General features: G+C 40.4%; 2 protein-coding genes across 2 annotated transcripts in view; both read left to right on the forward strand.

Moving 5' to 3' along the window:
* Positions 1-1,699: 1,699 nt before the first annotated feature.
* On the forward strand, positions 1,700-7,215 carry LOC118358352 (UPF0547 protein C16orf87 homolog). Its single transcript, XM_035736090.2, has 4 exons — positions 1,700-2,034; positions 3,024-3,120; positions 5,707-5,886; positions 6,351-7,215. Exons 1-4 carry the CDS (start codon positions 1,894-1,896, stop codon positions 6,467-6,469), a joined length of 537 nt encoding a protein of 178 aa, XP_035591983.1. The 5' UTR covers positions 1,700-1,893; the 3' UTR covers positions 6,470-7,215.
* Positions 7,216-11,657: 4,442 nt separating this feature from the next.
* Positions 11,658-20,388, forward strand: part of LOC118358359 (myosin light chain kinase 3-like) — a 34,376-nt gene continuing 25,645 nt past the window's right edge. Inside the window, exon 1 of the mRNA XM_035736111.2 lies at positions 11,658-12,165. Coding sequence (XP_035592004.1) covers positions 12,088-12,165 — 78 coding nt within the window. The 5' untranslated portion in view covers positions 11,658-12,087. The remainder of the gene's footprint in view (positions 12,166-20,388) is intronic.

Here is a 20,388-nt window from a genome sequence, read left to right on the forward strand (position 1 = left end):
GTCACCTCATACAAGTACTTGGGAGGATGGCTAGACGGTACACTGTCCTTCTCTTAGCACATATCAAAGCTGCAGGCTTTGAAAGGGGAGCGATGTAATCGCTCCCCTTTCACCCCAGCTGCCAAACTAACCCTGATTCAGATGACCATCCTATCCATACAGATTGGCAGGTAAGGGTGCTCTCGCGCGGCTAGATGTTCTTTACCATTCGGCCATCAGATTTTCCACCAATGCTCCTTGTAGAACACATCACTGCACTCTATACTGCACTCTATACTCTTCTGTAAACTGGTCATCTCTGTATACCCGTCGCAAGACACTGGTTGATGCGTATTTCTAAAACCCTCTTAGGCCTCACTCCACCCTATCTGAGATACCTACTCATCCTCCACAAAATGACAGCTGTTTCTTCACCTTTCTCGTTATGAATATTTATTAGGCAAGGGCTGATGAGGCATAAATAGCTGTGGGGGGAGGACAAGAGCCTGCCCATTGCAGCACGAAGGAAGTGAGAGTGAGGAAATTAGTGGAACGTTTGTTAGAGATGTGAGTACATGATACAAAATTCTAATCTGACAACAACTCAAAAACTGTCAAACAAGAATGGAGACTTAGCTTGGTCACACACAAAAAACTGTCGAGCTTCAGTCTATCCCACAGGAAGCATTTGTTTCCGAGCAATATTAACGTGGGAATTGTACACCTTGTACACCATTACTCATCATCACTGTACACTGTGATACTTCAGTTGAAATGACTTCAAATCGAAGACATGTTTTGTCTTAGTCACCATTATTACTGCTGTATCTCACTGATCGTAATACAGAGCAAGCTTGCTGGCAGCCTATAGTGCCTTGTATGGGGGATGGTAGACATGTGTACCATTAAGCCTCTTTGCTTTTCAGACATATTTTTTATATTGCCATGTATCTTTAAAGTACATCATACAGGTACATAGATCACGATAGCATGGACTGACACATACTACATGCAATGTAGGCCTACCACAATAAGTAAGACATTATGTTAAACATTGGATGTGGTTGATAGAATACAATGTGTGCATATGTGCCCTAATGAAATGCAAGAAGGCCTAGCATCCACAGAAATTGAATTTCAGATGGCTATAGTCATTTGATTTATGTAATTAAATATGGTTTAACAAATAGTCCACGAATGTTCCAACCAATGATGTAAATAAACCCTGGATCGCAAATGCTATGTAATGGGCGTTGAGAGGCATTGAAGCCACAGATCGGCCATATTGGTACTCCCCAGTAGGAGCAGCCCTTCATAGGAATGAATGTAAATGTTTCAAGGACAAAATTAGATGTATTGAAGTATTTTTGTTGTCGTACTGGGGACAGTAACATTAGTAATCTAAATGATCTAACTATTTAAAAATATATATTTGTTCATTTTTTATGCTTAGCTCAAATAATATAATTTAAAAGTATGCCTTAAGGTATCTGTAATAGTATACATGTGGCAAAAACGAATGTAGGCATTAATAAATGCATTTCTATTGCTCCCAAAATATTTGTACAACAGTGGGTGAGTGCCAAAATGGAGGCATTGCGGCTTCAACACAGCGCCCCCTTTGGTCATCTAGTCACTAGTGTATGTTTAAATCATTGGTTCCAACTGAGCCCTGTTTTCCGACTCTGTGAGAGAGTAACGCATGCTCAGTAGAGAGGATAAAAATGCAAGCATTCTGCTGAACATTTTATATTCTACTGTATGTAGTCTACTGTTTTTTAGGCTGAGTTGCGCGCATGCCCCACGTCATAGTAAAGGAAAAGCATAATGAAGTCTCTCTCTCATTGACTTCAGTGCGCATGGTCATTGCTTTTGTATCATTTATGTCCGTCTGAGCAAGATCAGCTGCACTTCATGTATTGCAGAAATAAGTTTTACGGCGTTGAAGTAGGCTTTTTTCAAAGGAATCGTCGGATAAGGAAACAGAATATGTCGGTAAATAAAGCTAAGAAAGTAAAAATGGCTACCAAATCGTGCCCTGAGTGCGACCAACAGGTGAGAAAATGTATAGATATTGTTCATTTTTGTATATTTTGACTTAGTGATAATGTTGATTTTGCTCACAAGCATGGGATTTAAAGCCACTGTAGGCTGCTGCAATCCCATATGGTTGCCTATGAATTCAAGATCTGGAGCAACATAGTATAATCTAATGCAAATGTCAGGCTAATCACTTAAATTAGTATATGCATTAGATCTCAAACACTATGTTACAATGTACGTCAACTACAGCTAGTAATTGCTGACAACGAACGACACGTTGATCCGGTTAACGAGTCGGAATGTTATCGCTCGCCAAATGTAGCTAGACGTTTCCTTATTTTTGATACACTGTAATACTGTAACCTGACTGAAACTGGTTTATCATCCTGATCTGACTTTGCCAATCATAGACTCACTCTAGCCTTAGAACAATATAGTGCGTTGAAATGTCGTTACATGTTGCTGCATTGCTGATATTTTATATATTGTAAAACAAATATATATAAAAAATAAAACATATTACACAAATACATCGTGTTTTATACCAAATGGCGACATTTGGATCTAGCATTTAGATCGTTCCTTGATGTTATTTATGTAAACTGCATTGATTAATTGACTTATTTTCACGAATAATATGTTGGCTACCAGTCTACATTCAATTTGAAAACGCTTTGTTCATTAGAATGTTTTTATGTCACCGCTGTTGTCGGCACGTGTCCAAAATATGTGATGCGAGTTTCAGATAGATTGCGCCAAGGATTTTTCCATGAATTACAAAGACAGTCCTCTAATATCTCAAACTTGTTGGGCAGTATAGTTATCATGGGGGTTAACACTGGCTACGCCCTTGTTTAACTATAACAAACAAATGAATACTAAACAAGTTTATATAGCTTCTGCAATGTAGCCCATGCTTCATAAAGGACTTCATCAACACAGTTGATACAATTTTGAGGAATATTTGATATTAACCATGTTTAAACCTGTTTCTTTTTTAGATTCCAGTTGCTTGCAAGTCTTGTCCCTGTGGCTATGTATTCATTAGTCGAAAACTTCTAAATGCCAAACTGGGTGAGAGATCACCACCAGCAATAGGTAAATTCACATAATTCACGAGCCTAAAAATAGTTTCTTTGATGTTCTCTTCACACACTCAGTTTTACCATGTTTATATTAACCTAGGTATTTTTGTTTATTATGAGCTTGTAATATATTCACATGAGATTGGGGATCAAGTAACCAGAATGTAGTTGTATTAATACATGACTAAACTCAGCTAATGAACTGTATTAATCTGGGTCATTATTGAATTGTCCGTTTTGTAATGAATTGTATTCACCTTGGTCATTATTGATTTGCCCCCGCCCCCTCCTCCCCAGTTCTCAGTTGGATCAGAGTATAATTTTTGAGTGGTGCAGTGGTGGCTGGCTTAAATCCCTATTTGCTTGAGTGAGTAGTCTACTGCAAGAAGTGGGGGGATGGGATATTTAATTCCTGACTGAAAAGCTTGTTCCCTCAGTTCTCTCGTGTAGGCTTCTGCAGTAGCATAATGAAGCCTGTACCACTCTCTGTGAAAAGTTACATTTAGCAGTAGAGTTAGATCATGTTGTCTTTCGTGAAATTTGACATGTTCAGAATACAGATATCTAACAGGATTTGATTAAACCATTTCCAAAAGGTGATTAGGAAAATAAGTTAGAATACAGAATTGTTATATAACCTATGAAATGCCAGCTCATGCTGCTTTGATCCTGTCAAATATGGAAAGTGTGAGGATTAGATAGATAGATAGATAGATAGATAGATAGATAGATAGATAGATAGATAGATAGATAGATAGATAGATAGATAGATAGATAGATAGATGGAACAGAAGTAAATAGCTTAGTCAGTGTGCATGTCATCAATGTGCTACTGCCCATAGCCTTAAATAGCTTAGTACTACTTTATTAACTGATAATAAACACATTTATGCAACGTTTTTTTTTCATCCTTAGTAGAATGAGAAGCAAACGTGAATCAATACAATGCGGCTGTTTTGATTTTTAAAGATGGAGTGAGTGGAATGCTATAAATGTAGGTTCGTACTTAAAAAATAGAAATCTGGTTAGGGGTGAAATCATCTGTATAGGCTACCACAGTGCCTGAAGTTATGAATGGAATGTTAAACACAACATGCCTTTCTGAGAACCTTGGTTTTATTATACACTTAGTATTAGACAGTTTAGGGAGTAGAATTACTCACATATTCTCTCGATTTATGATACAATGTAATTAGTTTCACATGATACCGAATGAACTTTGAGGTATTGTAGTTAATAAGCATCTCGAAGGCAATGAAGACTTCTTCCATTTGAAGAGGAAGGTGTCTTGAATTTCTGCTCTGTGGTTTTTAATGATGGGTTTTGTTTTCCACCTCTCCTTAAATAGTTCATCATGTTCCTCTCCTCTGTGTAATTTTAGTACTTTTTTTGTAACTTTGAAACAGACACTAATAAAACATGATTATTGTTGAATATGAAGACCAAGGTTGCACTGAGAACCATTTTTTCTGGATAAAAGTGCAGAGAGTTGGATTTATTTTTTTTGCTCACTCGGGATTCCTTAGTGGAACATATTTATATAAGACCGTGTTATATTGCGATGGCCTTTTTTTAAATATCAATATTTATCATTGGAAAAGGTGAAGTAGTACATTATCAATATGATGTTTATGTTATAGTATGGAATGCAATAGTTTTGTCAGACTATTGATTATGTTGCAATTTTATGAGAATATTGTCAGTCTGAAGAGGAAGTGTGTTCCTGTTTGGGCAAGCTGTTGCTAAGGCTAGAATTCATGGGATATTCTGAAGTTGTGTGTATTCTCATAGCAGAAACGTGGTTGATGAAGAAAATATATTTTCAGGCCTTGTCCAGACTTTGAAACACTCTATTGAATTTAATAGCAACACCATTGCTATGCAATTATTACAGAGTTACAAAAAAACTATGCAATGATATGTTGATACAATATTGTTAGTGGTGGGCGGCTACACAATTATAAAGCGTTACCCTTTTGGGCACCAAATATTTGTCTATTTGTATCACTATTTTATCTTCCGCTTTCAATACGTGCTTATTTTTAAACCTAAATACTCCCAAGTGCACACTCACTACCTACACCACTGAGGAAGCAGCAAATTGGTAATTGACGATCTTGAAGAGGAAGTTTTTTTTTTTTTAAAGCCACTAGACAGAAACTCCCAGTGAAATATAGGCCTACTTCCTGCTCTGGTAATAAGAATACTCCACAGATTCAATGACTTAAAGTGGTTTTGAGGCAACAGCACACCTAGGATGCTAGATATGCAATGGAATCACAGGAGTTATTTTGTTTCTGTTCTGTTCTTATTCTGTTGTTATTTTAAGGAAGTTGGTGTGTTGGAGGAGGGGGGTTGGGAAGAGAGAAAAATTGGAGGCCAAGATGTTTAATACCATATGCCCTTCCCATATACTTTTCGCAACATACATTTAAACAGGAGTCATTGGCATAAGACAATTTGTCCTTAGGATGTATGATGCATTTGACACTGTGACATATTTGAAGGCCATACATTATTATACATTCATATTTCATTTCTATATTGCAATTTTGTAGTGCTAAAACAATAGTAAAACTTATTTTTCTGGTCTATTCAGACAAGTTGGATGCAAAGAGGAGGAGAACTGAAAGAATTCGCAGAGAGAAGATCAACTCTCCGTCAACCAATGACATGGAGAATAGAAGGCGATGCCGCTCTAACAGCCAATCGGATCAGATCCGGAGAGGGCGGGGCAGGCCAAAGACAGTTGGGCTGAAGAAGCAGGAGGAGGAGAAAGGTAATACAAGAATGAAAAGCCTCTATCAGTGACACTCAATGGCATGGTGCAGTTATAAGATATTAGGCGTTTCCAAGATACTTTCAAAGCTTTATTATTCATTGTTTTGTGCTGACACTTTTAGTCATGTTTCAGTATTTTCCAGTCACAGGAGATAAGGCTGGCGATTAATTAGTGCAGTATTGGGACAGAGCTGGGGGATGAATGATTTACAGGGAGGGTTGCTCTCTTCTCTCACTCATGAATAAATCATGATGTCCCTGACTTTGCCTGTGCTTTAGCGGCTGATCTATATGAGGAGAAATAACATTATGCATGTTCCTCCTCTGTTGAAGACAGAAATTATGTTAATATATTGCACAAGGTTATTGTTGCCACATGCAAATGATGTCTGTTTCTCAATAGTTTTTCTCTATTAACCAGGTATGTTGATTATTCATTTTGTTTGTGTTTTCTTTTACCAGAAAAATTTGAGAAAGAAGTTGATATCTATGCCAACCTCTCAGATGAGAAAGCATTTGTGTTTTCGGTGGCATTGGCCGAGATCAACCGAAAGATCCTGGGCCAAAGACTGATCCTATAGACAGACCAGATAGTTGCTGTGAGGGATTGACATGTGAAACCGAAGATTGTTACTGTTGAGAGACCCATGGATGACCACCACAGTGTGTCTTAACAGGGTATGAACTCTGACCCAAAGAACTCCCTGTCGGATTGGTCGAAGCCTTGGGAAAATGGAGATGTTGGGGAACATGGGGAAGCAGGCAACTGTTCTGCTCAAGAGGAAATGTTGGAACCAACTTTTGTCTTTAGAGAGAAGCTTATGGAATTGGAGTGGGTAGGACATCTGATGATGTATCTTTTAATCACATTTTATATGATATATATTAGATGATATGGTATAGGTATAGGATTCATCACCATGTCAACCAAGAAAGCTGTCAGTAACAAATGCAAATAATTTCTATTAAAAAAGGGCATAAATGTGTTGAAGTATGGAGGTCCATCCTAGCATTGTAACTGGCTTCTATAATGTTATTGGCTTGTACTGCTAGTAAACACTGTTTATTTAAGTCTAGATGCCATTGGAACATAATGTTCAATATATTTTGTATCATGCTTAGGGCTTTGGGAGAAGGCCTTGTACATTTGTATTTATAATGCTTGTGTACCATCTTAATTTAAGTGCATATTATTTTATATTTTGTTTCATTATTGGTGACATTATATTAAATATGTAATATTTGACACCTGTCATTTAAATGTCAAAGGCAAATCCTCTTTAATGTGACTTCTTTTGTCATTAAAATAGATTAATCACAACCACCACTGTCAGATGAGCAAATGTTAGTTTTTTATTTAAGAGTGTGATGTACATTGTTGATTTACTGCACATACACTATAGTACTAGTGAATGGTGTGTATCACCAACCCTCTCATGTCTCTATACGTTACCCTGCAGCAGGCAGTGAGGGATGGACTGGGCCCCTGAGACACCTGCTTGTAACCTGCCCATTTCTCCTGGAGACAGCTGCTGCTGCCATTTCTCCAGCTCTGCTCTGCCTCCCTCCACAGGGGAAAGGCCTTGCCATTAACGATTCATCCGTCTGGAACACATCCCAGTTTCCATGGAACTCTCAACAGATTTCAACCTCACAGGGTAATCCTGTTGGAGACATTTTCAACTGCCTGGCCTCTTCTTTGTTCACCCAACTGTATTGTATACATGTATGAATGTACAGAAACATGCTTACATCATATCCTGGTTATTCATACAATGAGTGAAACCTGAGAGGAAACACTGCTGGCATTTTAATATGCGATGCAGGGCTGTTAATGATGAGCTGTAATGACGAGACTTTCTTCTTGGTTCGGAAAAGGGTTCTGTGTGCTGTATTATTGACACCTCAGTCGAGAAACTGTGGCCATTCAGTGAACTAGAAAGAGGCAGTGCTCAGCATGCCCCTATGGGAAATACATCTGAGCAAAAACAAAAGACAGTACTGTTCCTATAAGGGGGAAAGTAATTCATTATAATCTAAGTGAAGTAATGCAAAGGTTATTTGAGAGTTGGATTAAAGAACTTTGACCCTTAAATTCCCTGAAATTGACAGAACCCAGATTATGTTTCATAAGAGCAGGGCATTGGCAGTATATGGCTGTAAATGATCCAGGATGCATTCTTTTTATGTCATTGGGATTATGTGGATTGGCTGCCGTAAAACGTATTAATTTCCCCCAAAAAGTCAGAGGAGACATACACACAACGAAGAAGGGATTCAGGGTGAACCCGGGATTTTCTTTCTTCTCAAAGCCATCATTTACATAAAATACTTGAGTAAAGCCTGCCTGTTGCAATGCAAAACCACAGGAGATGGGTGTCTACTTTCACATTGGGCCTCTGTGTCGAATACATTCAAACACTACAAGCACATTTGAAAAGAAAGGCATGACGATATTAGTCAAATACTGAAACTCAATCTTAATGATCTTTTCTGAGAAAATGAGTATTTTCTGTGAAATGTAGAACATGACTGATATAAGAATCGATTGTTAATGGGAATCACTCAGGCAGTCAGACCTTATTTGGATCTTTCTAAGGGCTGAAGGATAAAGGACGCTACCTGATGAGCACATTTCAGAAATGACACACTGTTCTGTAGGAAGTTTAATGATGACAGTAAGACTGTTTGCAGATGGATCATAACTGCATATGGCTGGTAGTGGGGCTGAAATGAACACGCTGAGGCCAGGCTGGGCAGGGCTGTTAATGATGAAATGCCTGGCCCAGCCTGAATACCATGCCCTATTACCACATGCCCCCAGGAACACTGAGATCCCTGGCTTTATATCTAACAGGAAATAGTGAAGTGAGCAATATTAAGCAGCCAGGCCCATAGACAGAAAGATAGACAGAGAGAAGAGGGGTGTAGAGAGAGAGAGAGCCATGTGCACACTAAAAATCAGTTATTCTTACTCAAACAAAGTTGCTGTTTGTTCAGTGTGGAGGGTTCCACAAGTCACATGACTCGCATGTGGTCTCATTAACCAGGGAGAGAGTTCTTTGTTCAGATCTTGGCACATGTAACCTGGCTACTTTCCAATGTAACATGAGATACTGTATATTATTAGCTTTATATTCTGAAGGAATTTTGAGGACAATTGTATTATTATAAAAATGATTAAACATACAGTAGCTAATACTCCTAACAGTATTACTTTTTAAATCGAATCTGATCGGTTTTATTATCTGCACAATACAATAGCTTGCATATAATCCATGCTTGTCAGGCGTGTTTGAGTATGTTGCCTACTGGTAAACAAATGTCAAACTGTGAACCACCCTCCTCATGTCCTGAGACCAACATTTAAATGTTTACCCTTTCTCTGCTATAGACCCTACTCCCTTCGTAACACGCGCAAATTACTGCATGCACATGTATATTTGAGTGCCTTTACACAGCTGCTACTCTCTGTTATCATCTATGCATAGTCACTTTAATAACTATACCTACATATAAATATTACCTCAACTAACTGGTGCCCCCGCACATTGACTCTGTACCGGTACCCCTCTGTATATAGTCTCGCTATTGTTATTTTACTGATGCTCTTTAATTACTTGTTCCTTTTTTAAACTGCATTGTTGTTTAGGGGCTCGTAAGTAAGCATTTCACTGTAAGGTCTACTGCGCCTGTTGTATTCGGCGCATGTGACTAATACAATTTGATTTGATTTCATGTGCTACACAGAAGACATGGGATTGTGTAAAGCGCACACTTTATCATCAAGTTTGTAAACATCAACACACAGTAAAACATAATGCCATAATTCAACAAGAAGCCATTTGACAGGAAGAACATGATATTTCCCGCCTAATGGAAAAAGAAGCCTTGTCATATAAGATAAGAATGAGCCCCTAGACTGACTACAAGGGTTATGTGCTAGGATTCAGGTACCTAACTGCTACGGTGATATACAGAGACCAGATTTACTTTCTGTCATTTGAGAAAAGGATTCATGCTGGAAGCCAAATAATTTGATTTATTCAAATGACAATTCAAAGCAGAACACATACGATTTGAATTGGGTACAGTCCTTTTCTTTGGCATTGAAATGCTAATATGCTATGTAGTCTCCCTTTCAACCACTGGAGGGCAATCCAGTGACATTATAATCAAGTGCTTAGTTGACAAAAATCACAGTTAAGTGTTCATTTTTGTGAAATGCTGATCTCTCAGTCTCCTCTGCTATGACATCATATATGCCGGAAAGAATTTAATCAAATGTCTTCAAATGAACAAACCTCACATGAAAAGGGGTTTATATAATTATAAGCCACTCTACTTCAAGGAACATTAGTCAGTCCAGCTATTTTTAATGAAACGGATTGATGGATGAAGAGAACATGAGAGGAATCTTCCGCCGTTTCTTCTTTCTTTCTCTGACTCTGGATTTAGATGGAAACGCTAAGGAAACCAGTGGAGGCTGCTGAGGGGAGGATGGCTCATAATAATGGCTGGAACGGAGTAAATGGAATGGCATCAAAACATGTGTTTGATGTATTTGATACCGTTCCACTTATTGCGCTCCAGCCAGTATCACGAGCCTGTCCTCCCCAATTAACGTGCCACCAACGTCCTGTGGTAGAAACATCTCTTTCAATGAAATACTGGACAGTCATTCCGAAGTCCCAGCGTCCAGGGGACCAGCTACAGTAAGTGAACAGCACTGTAAACAACATATTGTTTCAGGAGATGAAACGCCCCCGTTAAGTCTCGTTCGGGAGAATCATCCCGCTTTCCATTTATATCTAACAGTCATGTTAGAGTGCCTGTGTATCTGTCTCGGAGGACTCAGTGGGCTGTTTTGACAACAAAAAAACCTTGGTCGGAGAGGACGGGACATTGAGTACCATTCCACATGAAGTGAGTCAGAGGCAGAGACAAGGACGACAGCAGAGGCAGACACACACACGTCAGGCATCCAAGAAAGACAGATTGTGTACAACTTAAGACAGAACGTGTAAAACTCTATACACACCAGTCATGACAACAGTTTGAATCATGCTGTTCCCTTACCCACCAGCTGTCCTGTGATGTCTAAAGGCAGACAGTTAACTGAAGCAGCATCCACATCAGAAGGAGGATTATGGCATTGTAACAGTCCACCGCCCCACCAGCCACACACTAGTACATGCTGTTCATAATAGATATGTCATATGTGTGGCTCAAGCACGTGTACATACACAGTGACAGGTTAACAGGTCAGTGATAATGACAATGTGCACCATCATCATCATCATCTTCTTCGGACCATTGTGACATCATCCCTCTGGCGTGCATACCTCTTCCTGCATCATGGAGCCGACACTTCCCCTGCGGACAGCAGAGCCTGTAGACAATATTCCAAAAATACCCTGCACTTCTCAACAAGGTGTTCTGTCTGAGGAGGAAAAAACTGCAGTGGGATGCTTGCCAGGAGGTGAAGACTTTTCCATCCCACCTGAAACCCTGTTGCTGCCAGGCTGAGAGGAGTCTAAGACTTGGGTGGTTTTGAGGTTAAGACCAGCAACACGATGCCACTGCATTTGAGTGTTGGTGACGCACCTTCTGTTGCCCCAAAGCAGAGTCGTGTGGGATCAGATCCCTAACAGGTTCACACACGCACGCACTCAAAACACACACGGAGGGGTGAACAGGGTGGGGTAAACTGGTATTAACCTCAGTGGGATGCAGAGAGAGGGCATTCGTGAGAGATCTGAGAACGGGCTCTCTTCACCTCAGACTAGGAATCATCCTCTCATCATCATTGGGTGGGAGGAGGACCCCCACAGAGACTTTCCAAAACAAAAAGGCCAATCTGAACCCCTATTAATAAAGCAGGACACTCACATTTCGTGCATACCCTTGCCTAATCGCAGGCAGCTGTTATCTCCCTGCAGGAAGTGCTCTTCGCTCTGGGCTCGGCTGTGGTGCTGGAGCAGTGCTGATATCAATACGGGAGGGGACAGGACAGGGACCCGGCTACAGCACAGGACGAGGCACCGGGTGATAAGATAGAGTTGTCTCTGTCAGTATCCATCTTTCTTTTCCACTATGTTTCAGTACCCAGAGGGCCCGGCTTCCCCATTCTCCATAAGGCATAGAGACCCTGGTATGGAGAACTGTAGGTCCTAACCTTTTAGGCAGAGAGAAAGTGATGGGGACCTCTGTCTACAGAACTCTCCTTCTACGCACTGGAGGTTTCAGCGTGTCTGACTACATCCAAAAGTTCACGGTAAGAGACCTGGCTCTCATTGCTTCTGGGTTGAGATTATACAAGCTAGTTTTATTTTTGTCATTTTATTTCATCAGGTTCGTGGATGAAATGTCTGATGATTCAAGACAGACCATTGGTCACACAAGGTTGCCTAATAATGATAGGCATCTAATAAAAGACGCTAGACAAAACTAAATGAATTACTGACTAGGCTCTAGAACATTTATGTTTTATGATTTTATTCATAAGGGCCAGGGGTTACGTAATATTGAAACACAAATCATCATACACTCAAAGAAAACGATGCATCGGCATCACTGAACAGAAATGAACAAACAGCCTCGTGCTCAAAATGACATTAGTAATCGGTCAGTGAAGCGAGACCAAGTCACATTCACTGTACCATAGCTAACTCCTTTAGTTTTCAGCATTGCCCTTAACACAGCATGGGAGCATGGGGAAATGTTATTTGGAGGTGGTCAGGTGGAAAATAACATTTGGGAGAGGAGTGGGTTATTACGGCTGAGTCTTGTTTTTCTCAATTACCTTTCAAGTGCTTGAATTAAGACTTCCTTGTGAAGTTGTAGTTTTGAAGGTCTGTTTTTCTCTATCCATATCAAAAATATCTTCAGGAAAATGATAACAGTTTGTGTGTGTGTGTGTGTGTGTTGTGTGTTCTTCAGAGAGAGGAAGGGGAGGACCATCCTCCTTAGTGAATTTCAACAAATAAAAATAGTGAAACATTAAAAATGTTACCCTTTTTAGTTAAAACTATACTAAATATATTCACGTCACCAAATAATTAAAACACACTGTTTTGCAATGAAGGTCTACAGTAGCCTCAAATAAATTCTGTAGAGTAGCACCATGGTGTAGCTGGAGGACAGCTAATTTCCATCCTCCTCTGGGTACATTGACTTCATTAAAAAACCTAGGAGGCTTCCATAGATTTACAAAGAAATTATGACAACTTCCGGAGGACGTCCTCCAACCTACCAGAGCTCTTGCAGCATGAACTGACATGTTGTCCACCCAATCAGAGATCAGAGAATGAATTTAGTAACTAAAGCATAAGCTACAGCTAGCTAGCACTTCAGTGCATACAATGTGGTGAGTAGTTGACTCAAAGAGAGAGAAAGACAATAGTTGAACAGTTGGCTATGACTATCCAAAACTGGAATTCTCCCAAGTCAAGGTAAGATTTTGGCTTTATACATTTATTGCCACTGGTGCCCGCCGGTGCAGCTGCTAAACTGCTTGCTGTTGACTGTACACTGCACTGCTTGATTGTAGCAGGTTTAATAACGTGTTAGTTCTAGTAACTACAGTATGTTGACTATGACTTTAACATGGTGACAACAATGTAGGTTGTGTGGGATCATTCTTCCAATTCTGTTGAAAAACATTCCTTAAATGGAAGCAAACAGATCGAAACAGGGATAAACATACCTGAATTTGTCCATTAGAACTCTCGTTTGCAACTGTTGGACTAATGAATAGACCCTAGATTAGCTAGATGCAGGCAAGAGTGTGCAAGGCGGTATTGAATGTGTCCAATGTCTGTCACCTCGATTACTCACATTGTTATCTCGACCGATGTACCTACAATGTAAACATTAATTCATAGGCTAGGTTGTAGAAACCAAACGATGGGTATAGGGGAAATTCGACTATCACGCACTATCCTAAACCTATCGATGTTATATTGAGCTGGGTGAAAGGAATATGAACGACAGTCATTCAATATGCTGTAATAAAAATGTGTCCATGCTCATAAAAAAAAATAGATTTGTTCTCCCTCATCTTAAACGGCACCAACCACTGGTGTATTATCCATAGCTTTAACTCTGGCAGCTGGCTTAAGAACATACACAAGTCCCTATTATCCTCTGGGAAGCTGTACTTGTTGAGTGATTTATGAGCAACATTCCCTTTAAACTGTGCGGGTGCACAGTAGCCCCGAGACTGCCACACAACACCTCTGGGACCCAAGCAGAAGAACTATAAGCCAATGGAGAGAAGCACCACACGAGATTGAACAATTTTCTAGAGCAGTGGTCACCAACCTCTCAATCGCAATCTTCAAGTCACTCCTAGTCAATAAATCCTTGTGTTCCTATTTTCTTTTTATTAATCTCGGGCCAGCAGCACACCACCCTGGATCCCACTGCTGGCTTGCCTCTGAAGCTAAGCAGGGTTGGTTCAGGTCAGTCCCTTAATTGGAAACTCTGAATCCCTGAATTTGAATCCCTGAATCCCTGAATTTTAAAACCTCTGGTCTAAAAAAAAAGATCCCAATGCCCCAGGGCAGTGATTGAGGACATTGCCCTGTGTAAGGTGCTGTCTTTCGGATGGGATGTTACACGGGTGTCCTGACTCTCTGTGGTCACTAAAGATCCCATGGCACTTATCATACGATAATGTTAACCCTGGTGTCCTGGCTAAATTCCCAATTTGGCCCTCATACAATCATGGCAACATAATCATCCCCAGTTTACAATTGGCCCATTCATCCCCCCTCCTTATCCCCTGTAACTATTCCCCAGGTCGTTGCTGTAAATGAGAATGTGTTCTCAGTCAATTTACCTGGTAAAATAACTGTAAAATAAAAAATATATGTATATGGGTTACGGTAGGTGCACCCGATTCAGCAGCCCTGCGCCCGGGTAGGTGAACCGTTGCCAATTTGAAAGATTTTATGTGTCTTAATGTACAAACTCTGGCTTCCTGGCAGGCTCAGACAGCAAATGAAGTGTACTATATGTCTTCCACTGGTCAATCGGATGGCTCCGATTACCGTGTCTGCAGTAACATGGCAGGCATCAAATGAAGCTTCAGCGAAATTGATACTGTGAGATTTCAAAAAATGTAAAACCATGACTAGAGAGAGTCTGCCAACGAATACAGCAAAGAGCTGCTGTTTTTATAAGTGAGTTGATGTTTAAGTTATTACTCAGCCCTGTCAACACTCTGTAAGCCATGAAATGTGCTTTATTTCTTCCTATTTCCATTCAGCGCTACAACAAGCATTGCAGCAGTAATCAATGAGTAGGAAAGTGTATCGATAGGCTGGCGTTGTTGTCATTATTAGCTGCTTGGGTCTTTTTTAATAGGAATATTTCACATTCTCTGTTCATAAAAGTAACAATATGCATCTGTGCATGAGGCAGAAATAATGCCGTGCAATTCGAGTTTTGCCATCAACTGGAAGATGGTGTCCCTTTATGGTGAGTGTCAGTGGAGGACAGGGAGAGCGGAGGGGATGTTGAGAGGCGGACCATCATGCATCCATATGCAGGCACAATCGGCCCAGTAAAGTAAAAAGAAAAAGCTAATTAGTTAAATGTATGCCCACTCGGCGGTGCCTCACAAGTAATACGACAATGGATCTATAACATGTATGCTCATATAATTTCAAAAAATGTCCCGAACAACAATGCATTGACAGGGCAATTCAAGCAAAGCCCATATGCGGTGATAATATATGGTTTACTGCACAAACCTGATTGCCACAGTGCTGTTTTTAATTGGTTAATGTTGCATAGGTTTTTTAAGTGTTGTTTAAAAAAAAATCTGAGAGGGAGATCTCGGCATGCATTTTGACTCAGAAAGTGATCTTGACACCGAAAAGGTTGAGGACCACTGGTCTAGAGTTTTCCCTATTAATACTTTCAACGTTTCCCTTTACTGTTCAATTGTGGTCGAATCAACGCAATATCAGCCACTTTTAATGCAACATATAGAAAAAGAAAGAGAACTATGCAATAATTGTTTTTTTAGACAGAAAGCATCGAGTAAGATTATATTGCATTGACATGCAGGATTCTACACTTTACCAGTGCGCCATAACCAATCAGAGTTGCATTAGGCCTATATGCAAATAGACCTTTGCCATATATGGGTCTGTGCCGTTTACTTTGAACTGGACTGTGTTTACAGCATGAGTGATCATGATTAGATGCGCTTGTTTTGAAATCAAAGTGAGAGCAGCATGTAGCCACGTGTGCACATTTTGGTAATATCCTTTGCTAGTTAGTGAATTAGATCATTTGTAGTCAGCAATAGGGGAGTGATTGCTTCCTACAAGAGCACAAAATGTGTATATTTCTAGACATCTTTGAAAAGTGAGTCAGGTAAAAGAGATTTTTTGTTTTGTTTTAAAGGGTCCGTGTTGTATTTTGAGACAGGCTTGAATAAGCCAAGTAGCCAATAGGCAGAGGGTAGCATCATTTGTCTGATTCTCTGTAATAATGGTATGGGAATAACAATGCATTCTATTTTGTAAACAACACAACACAACATGTTCAGTCACCTCCTTGTCTGAAGGACAAGTGGATAAACAGGTTCATATTAAGAGCAACCTGTTTTTCCCCTAGAAGTCTGTACAAAATACAATACAAAATGTAACGTGTAAATACCTGTTGTTAAATGGGAAACAGCACGTTTGTTGTGCAGGGCTTAACAATATTGATGGCTGTCGATGGCTAAATCTGTAGCATGAAGACAACTGTGTTAGCAGTGGGCTTATGTGACCATTACATCAGTGTATGCTAGCTAACACACTTATTTACAGCAATCATATGCCAAAGCACATCCCAGAAAGCCCTTCAATCCCTAACAGGTACCATATACCCACACATGTATAAATCAGTAACGTACAGCAAACTTGTACACATTGTAAAATATAAAATATAAAACAGTATTCAGAACGTGACCTAACCCTTGCATCACATTTTCATACTGTGAAGACCTGACGTTCGCGATCTCCCCCTATCTGCACGTGGGGCCAATCACAACACACCTTATTGTCATCAGAGTTGAACCAACCAATAAGAATGCTTGAACATTAAATACACATTTCTTTAGAGGCAAGTGGAAACATAACCAACCCTATTACACATACACTCAATTTGTATTTGGTAGCATTGCCTTTAAATTGTTTAACTTGGGTCAAACGTTTCGGGTTGCCTTCCACAAGCTCCCCACAATAAGTTGGGTGAATTTTGGCCCATTCCTCCTGACAGAGCTGGTGTAACTGAGTCAGGTTTGTGCGCCTCCTTGCTCGCACACGCTTCTTCAGTTCTGCCCACAAATGTTCTAAAGGATTTAGGTCAGGGCTTTGTGATGGCCACTCCAATACCTTGACTTTGTTGTCCTTAAGCCATTTTGCCACAACTTTGGAAGTATGCTTGGGGTCATTGTCCATTTGGAAGACCGATTTGCGACCAAGCTTTAACTTCCTGACTGATGTCTTGAGATGTTGCTTCAATATATCCACATCATATTCCTACCTCATGATGCCATCTATTTTGTGAAGTGCACCAGTTCTTCCTGCAGCAAAGCACCCCCACAACATGATGCTGCCACCCCCGTGCTTCACGGTTGGAATGGTGTTCTTCGGCTTGCAAGCCTCCCCTTTTTCCTCCAAACAAACATAGTCATTATGGCCAAACAGTTCTATTTTTGTTTCATCAAACCAGAGGACATTTCTCCAAAAAGTATGATCTTTGTCCCCATGTGCAGTTGCAATCCATAATCTGGCTTTTTTCATGGTGGTTTTGGAGCAGTGGCTTCTTCCTTGCTGAGCGGTCTTTCAGGTGATCGACATTAGGTATCTGTTTCCTCCAGCGTCTTCTCAAGGTCTTTTGCTGTTGTTCTGGGTTTGATTTGCACTTTTCACACCAAAGTAGGTTCATCTCTAGGAGACAGAACACGTCTCCTTCCTGAGCGGTATGACGGCTGCGTGGTCCCATGGTGTTTATGGTTTTTTATTTCAATTACTTGTGTCATGCACATAGTAGATGTCCTAATCGACTTGCCAAAACTATAGATTTGTTAACAAGACATTTGTGGAGTGGTTGAAAAATGAGTTTTAATGACTCCAACCTAAGTGTATGTAAACTTCCGACTTCAACTGTACAGTGTATCATGTTAATGTCAGGGGTCATGGAGAAAGATGAGAACTAGGTACAGCAAAAACGTTCCATCACTAGCTCTGCAAACAGATCAAAATACTGATTCCTCTGGTCTGCCAACAGCACTAACTAGTCCCACTAGTCAAACACCTTGCCACGCACACTTAGATGCATCAAACACTTGTTCTGATGAATCAGGAATACCAGTCAGATATTAATACAAATCCAGAGAATTTCCCATGCACACAATACTGTTAGCAGGACATGCACTCCAGAATGTTCCATGCTGTGTACACTTTAGAGAGGTGCACACCTGTCAGGAAAGATATAATTAGATTCTATTGCGTTTACGGCAAACCTCCCACTAACCTCCACCCCCAATTCTTCTTCACCCCACCTCACAGAATGTGGTCACGTAACATGGAACTGCCCCCGTAAAAACACTAGCCAGAAGAATGGAAACTATATGCAGAGGCGTTCAGTCAGACAGTTTTCATATGTTCTCTCTTTTGGTAGACAATAGGCTTTAATGGGGTATGGTTAGACAGGGTTAGATGGAGAGGACCGGAAGAAACCCAGCACACCTTCTCCAGTGACCTCACAGGTGTGAAACGTTGTTGTGTCAGGGAGGTAGCTTTTGTGTCACGTTTCCATTTCAGAGGGCAAATACACCAGGTTGACCCTGTTCAATACAAAGAGCCATGGTATTCCTACAGACAGTTTCAGTGTCCAGTTAGTTGGGTCTCCTTTACTTCCTTTGTCTGATGGTCTTCCACTCTGTGTTTTTATTAGTGACTGCCAGGAGCCATGTTTATTTTACTGCTATTGTTACGGACACTGTTACAGACATTAAATACAAGTAAACATGTGTTATGTAACTCTAGTGGTACCACAGCAGCTGTGCAAATGAAGGAAACTGTCCGCGTGTCTGATGTCTAATGGTTCCCCCCGGCAGGCATGTGCACAGATAGGACTCTACCCTTTGTAGAGAACAAAGGAAGTATAATTTCCCCCAAAAATGTTTAAAATATTTTCTGTTGTTCTGAACCCACTGCCCACAAATCATTGTTAAAGTAGTCGGAATGACAGATTTGGTCATTGATAAGCCCCTAAATTGGAACGCAGTGGCTGTGCAGAAACATTCTATACATGATGTCAGAGCTCAGGGTCTCCGCTTCGCAGCTCTGTATGGGTTTTGACTGACAATCATTCTACATTTGACAGCCGTTCGAAATCACTCACGTTAATTGGGCAACTTTTGAGCATTTGTTGTTGTTTGGATTCAGTCTTGTGTCAGTCAGGTGAACTGTTGTGTCCTCACATTTGGTCTGATAATTTACCCATAAGATCCAACGTGTTCTCGTTCAATTACTATCATGGCTTTTTTAGAGTTATTTTGTTAGAAAGATTTCAATTTGTCCCCCAGTTTCCACGAGTGTAAAGGGTTAAGCAAAGCAATAAATGTAATAGATCTGTGCTAAATGACTACAGAGTTATTATAGATGAAATATTAAATTACTTTCAGACTAAGGGTTATTTATTTGTGTAATTTAATTTGCCATTAAGATGTGACCATCTATTGATTTTATATACAGCAACTAAATAATCAAAGTTGCCTAATAATTGCTCAACGAGTCCATGACCATGATTGTAGGGAATTTTTTGGGGTGGAAGGGTGACCTTTTTTTGTTCCAGCACATGCCCCCAAAAGGTCTTCGCACGGCCCTGCTTCCCAGCAACAGTCGGTCTGTAAGGTGATTATAGGTGCATTCTGGACAGGACCCTCTGCCGAATCGTAGGGACAGGGCATCGGCTTTGTTGTTTTTTAAAACCTGGGCGATAGGTCTGCGTGAAGTCGAACCTTGTGAAGAAAAGGGCCCACTTTGCTTGGCGTGGATCATTGTCATCAGCCTCCTCATTGTCAGTATGTATTCCAGGTTCCGATGATCTGTTAGGATGATGAATGGTTCCTTGGTGCCCTCCAGCCAGTGTCTCCACTCCTCTAATGCCAACATCACAGACGTCGTAATTCCTCTCTGCAGGGGACAGTTTCTTCGAGTAATATGCACATGGATACAATTTCTGTGGATTAATTTCTGTGGATTACCCTGTCATTGAGACAGAACTGCCCCATGCCCACCTCTGAAGCGTTTACCTCAACCACAAAGGATATCATGGGATCTGGGTGTTTGTGTAACGATCCTCTTTGTCTGATGAAGAGTAGTCAAGATCGGACCAAAACGCAGCGTGGTAAGTGTCCATGTTAATATTTATTTTAACTCAGAACACTAAGACAAAATAACAAAAATAGACCAACACGAAACAG

This window comes from Oncorhynchus keta, chromosome 2 (assembly GCF_023373465.1).
Source record: "Oncorhynchus keta strain PuntledgeMale-10-30-2019 chromosome 2, Oket_V2, whole genome shotgun sequence".
Classification (NCBI taxonomy): Eukaryota; Metazoa; Chordata; class Actinopteri; order Salmoniformes; family Salmonidae; genus Oncorhynchus; species Oncorhynchus keta.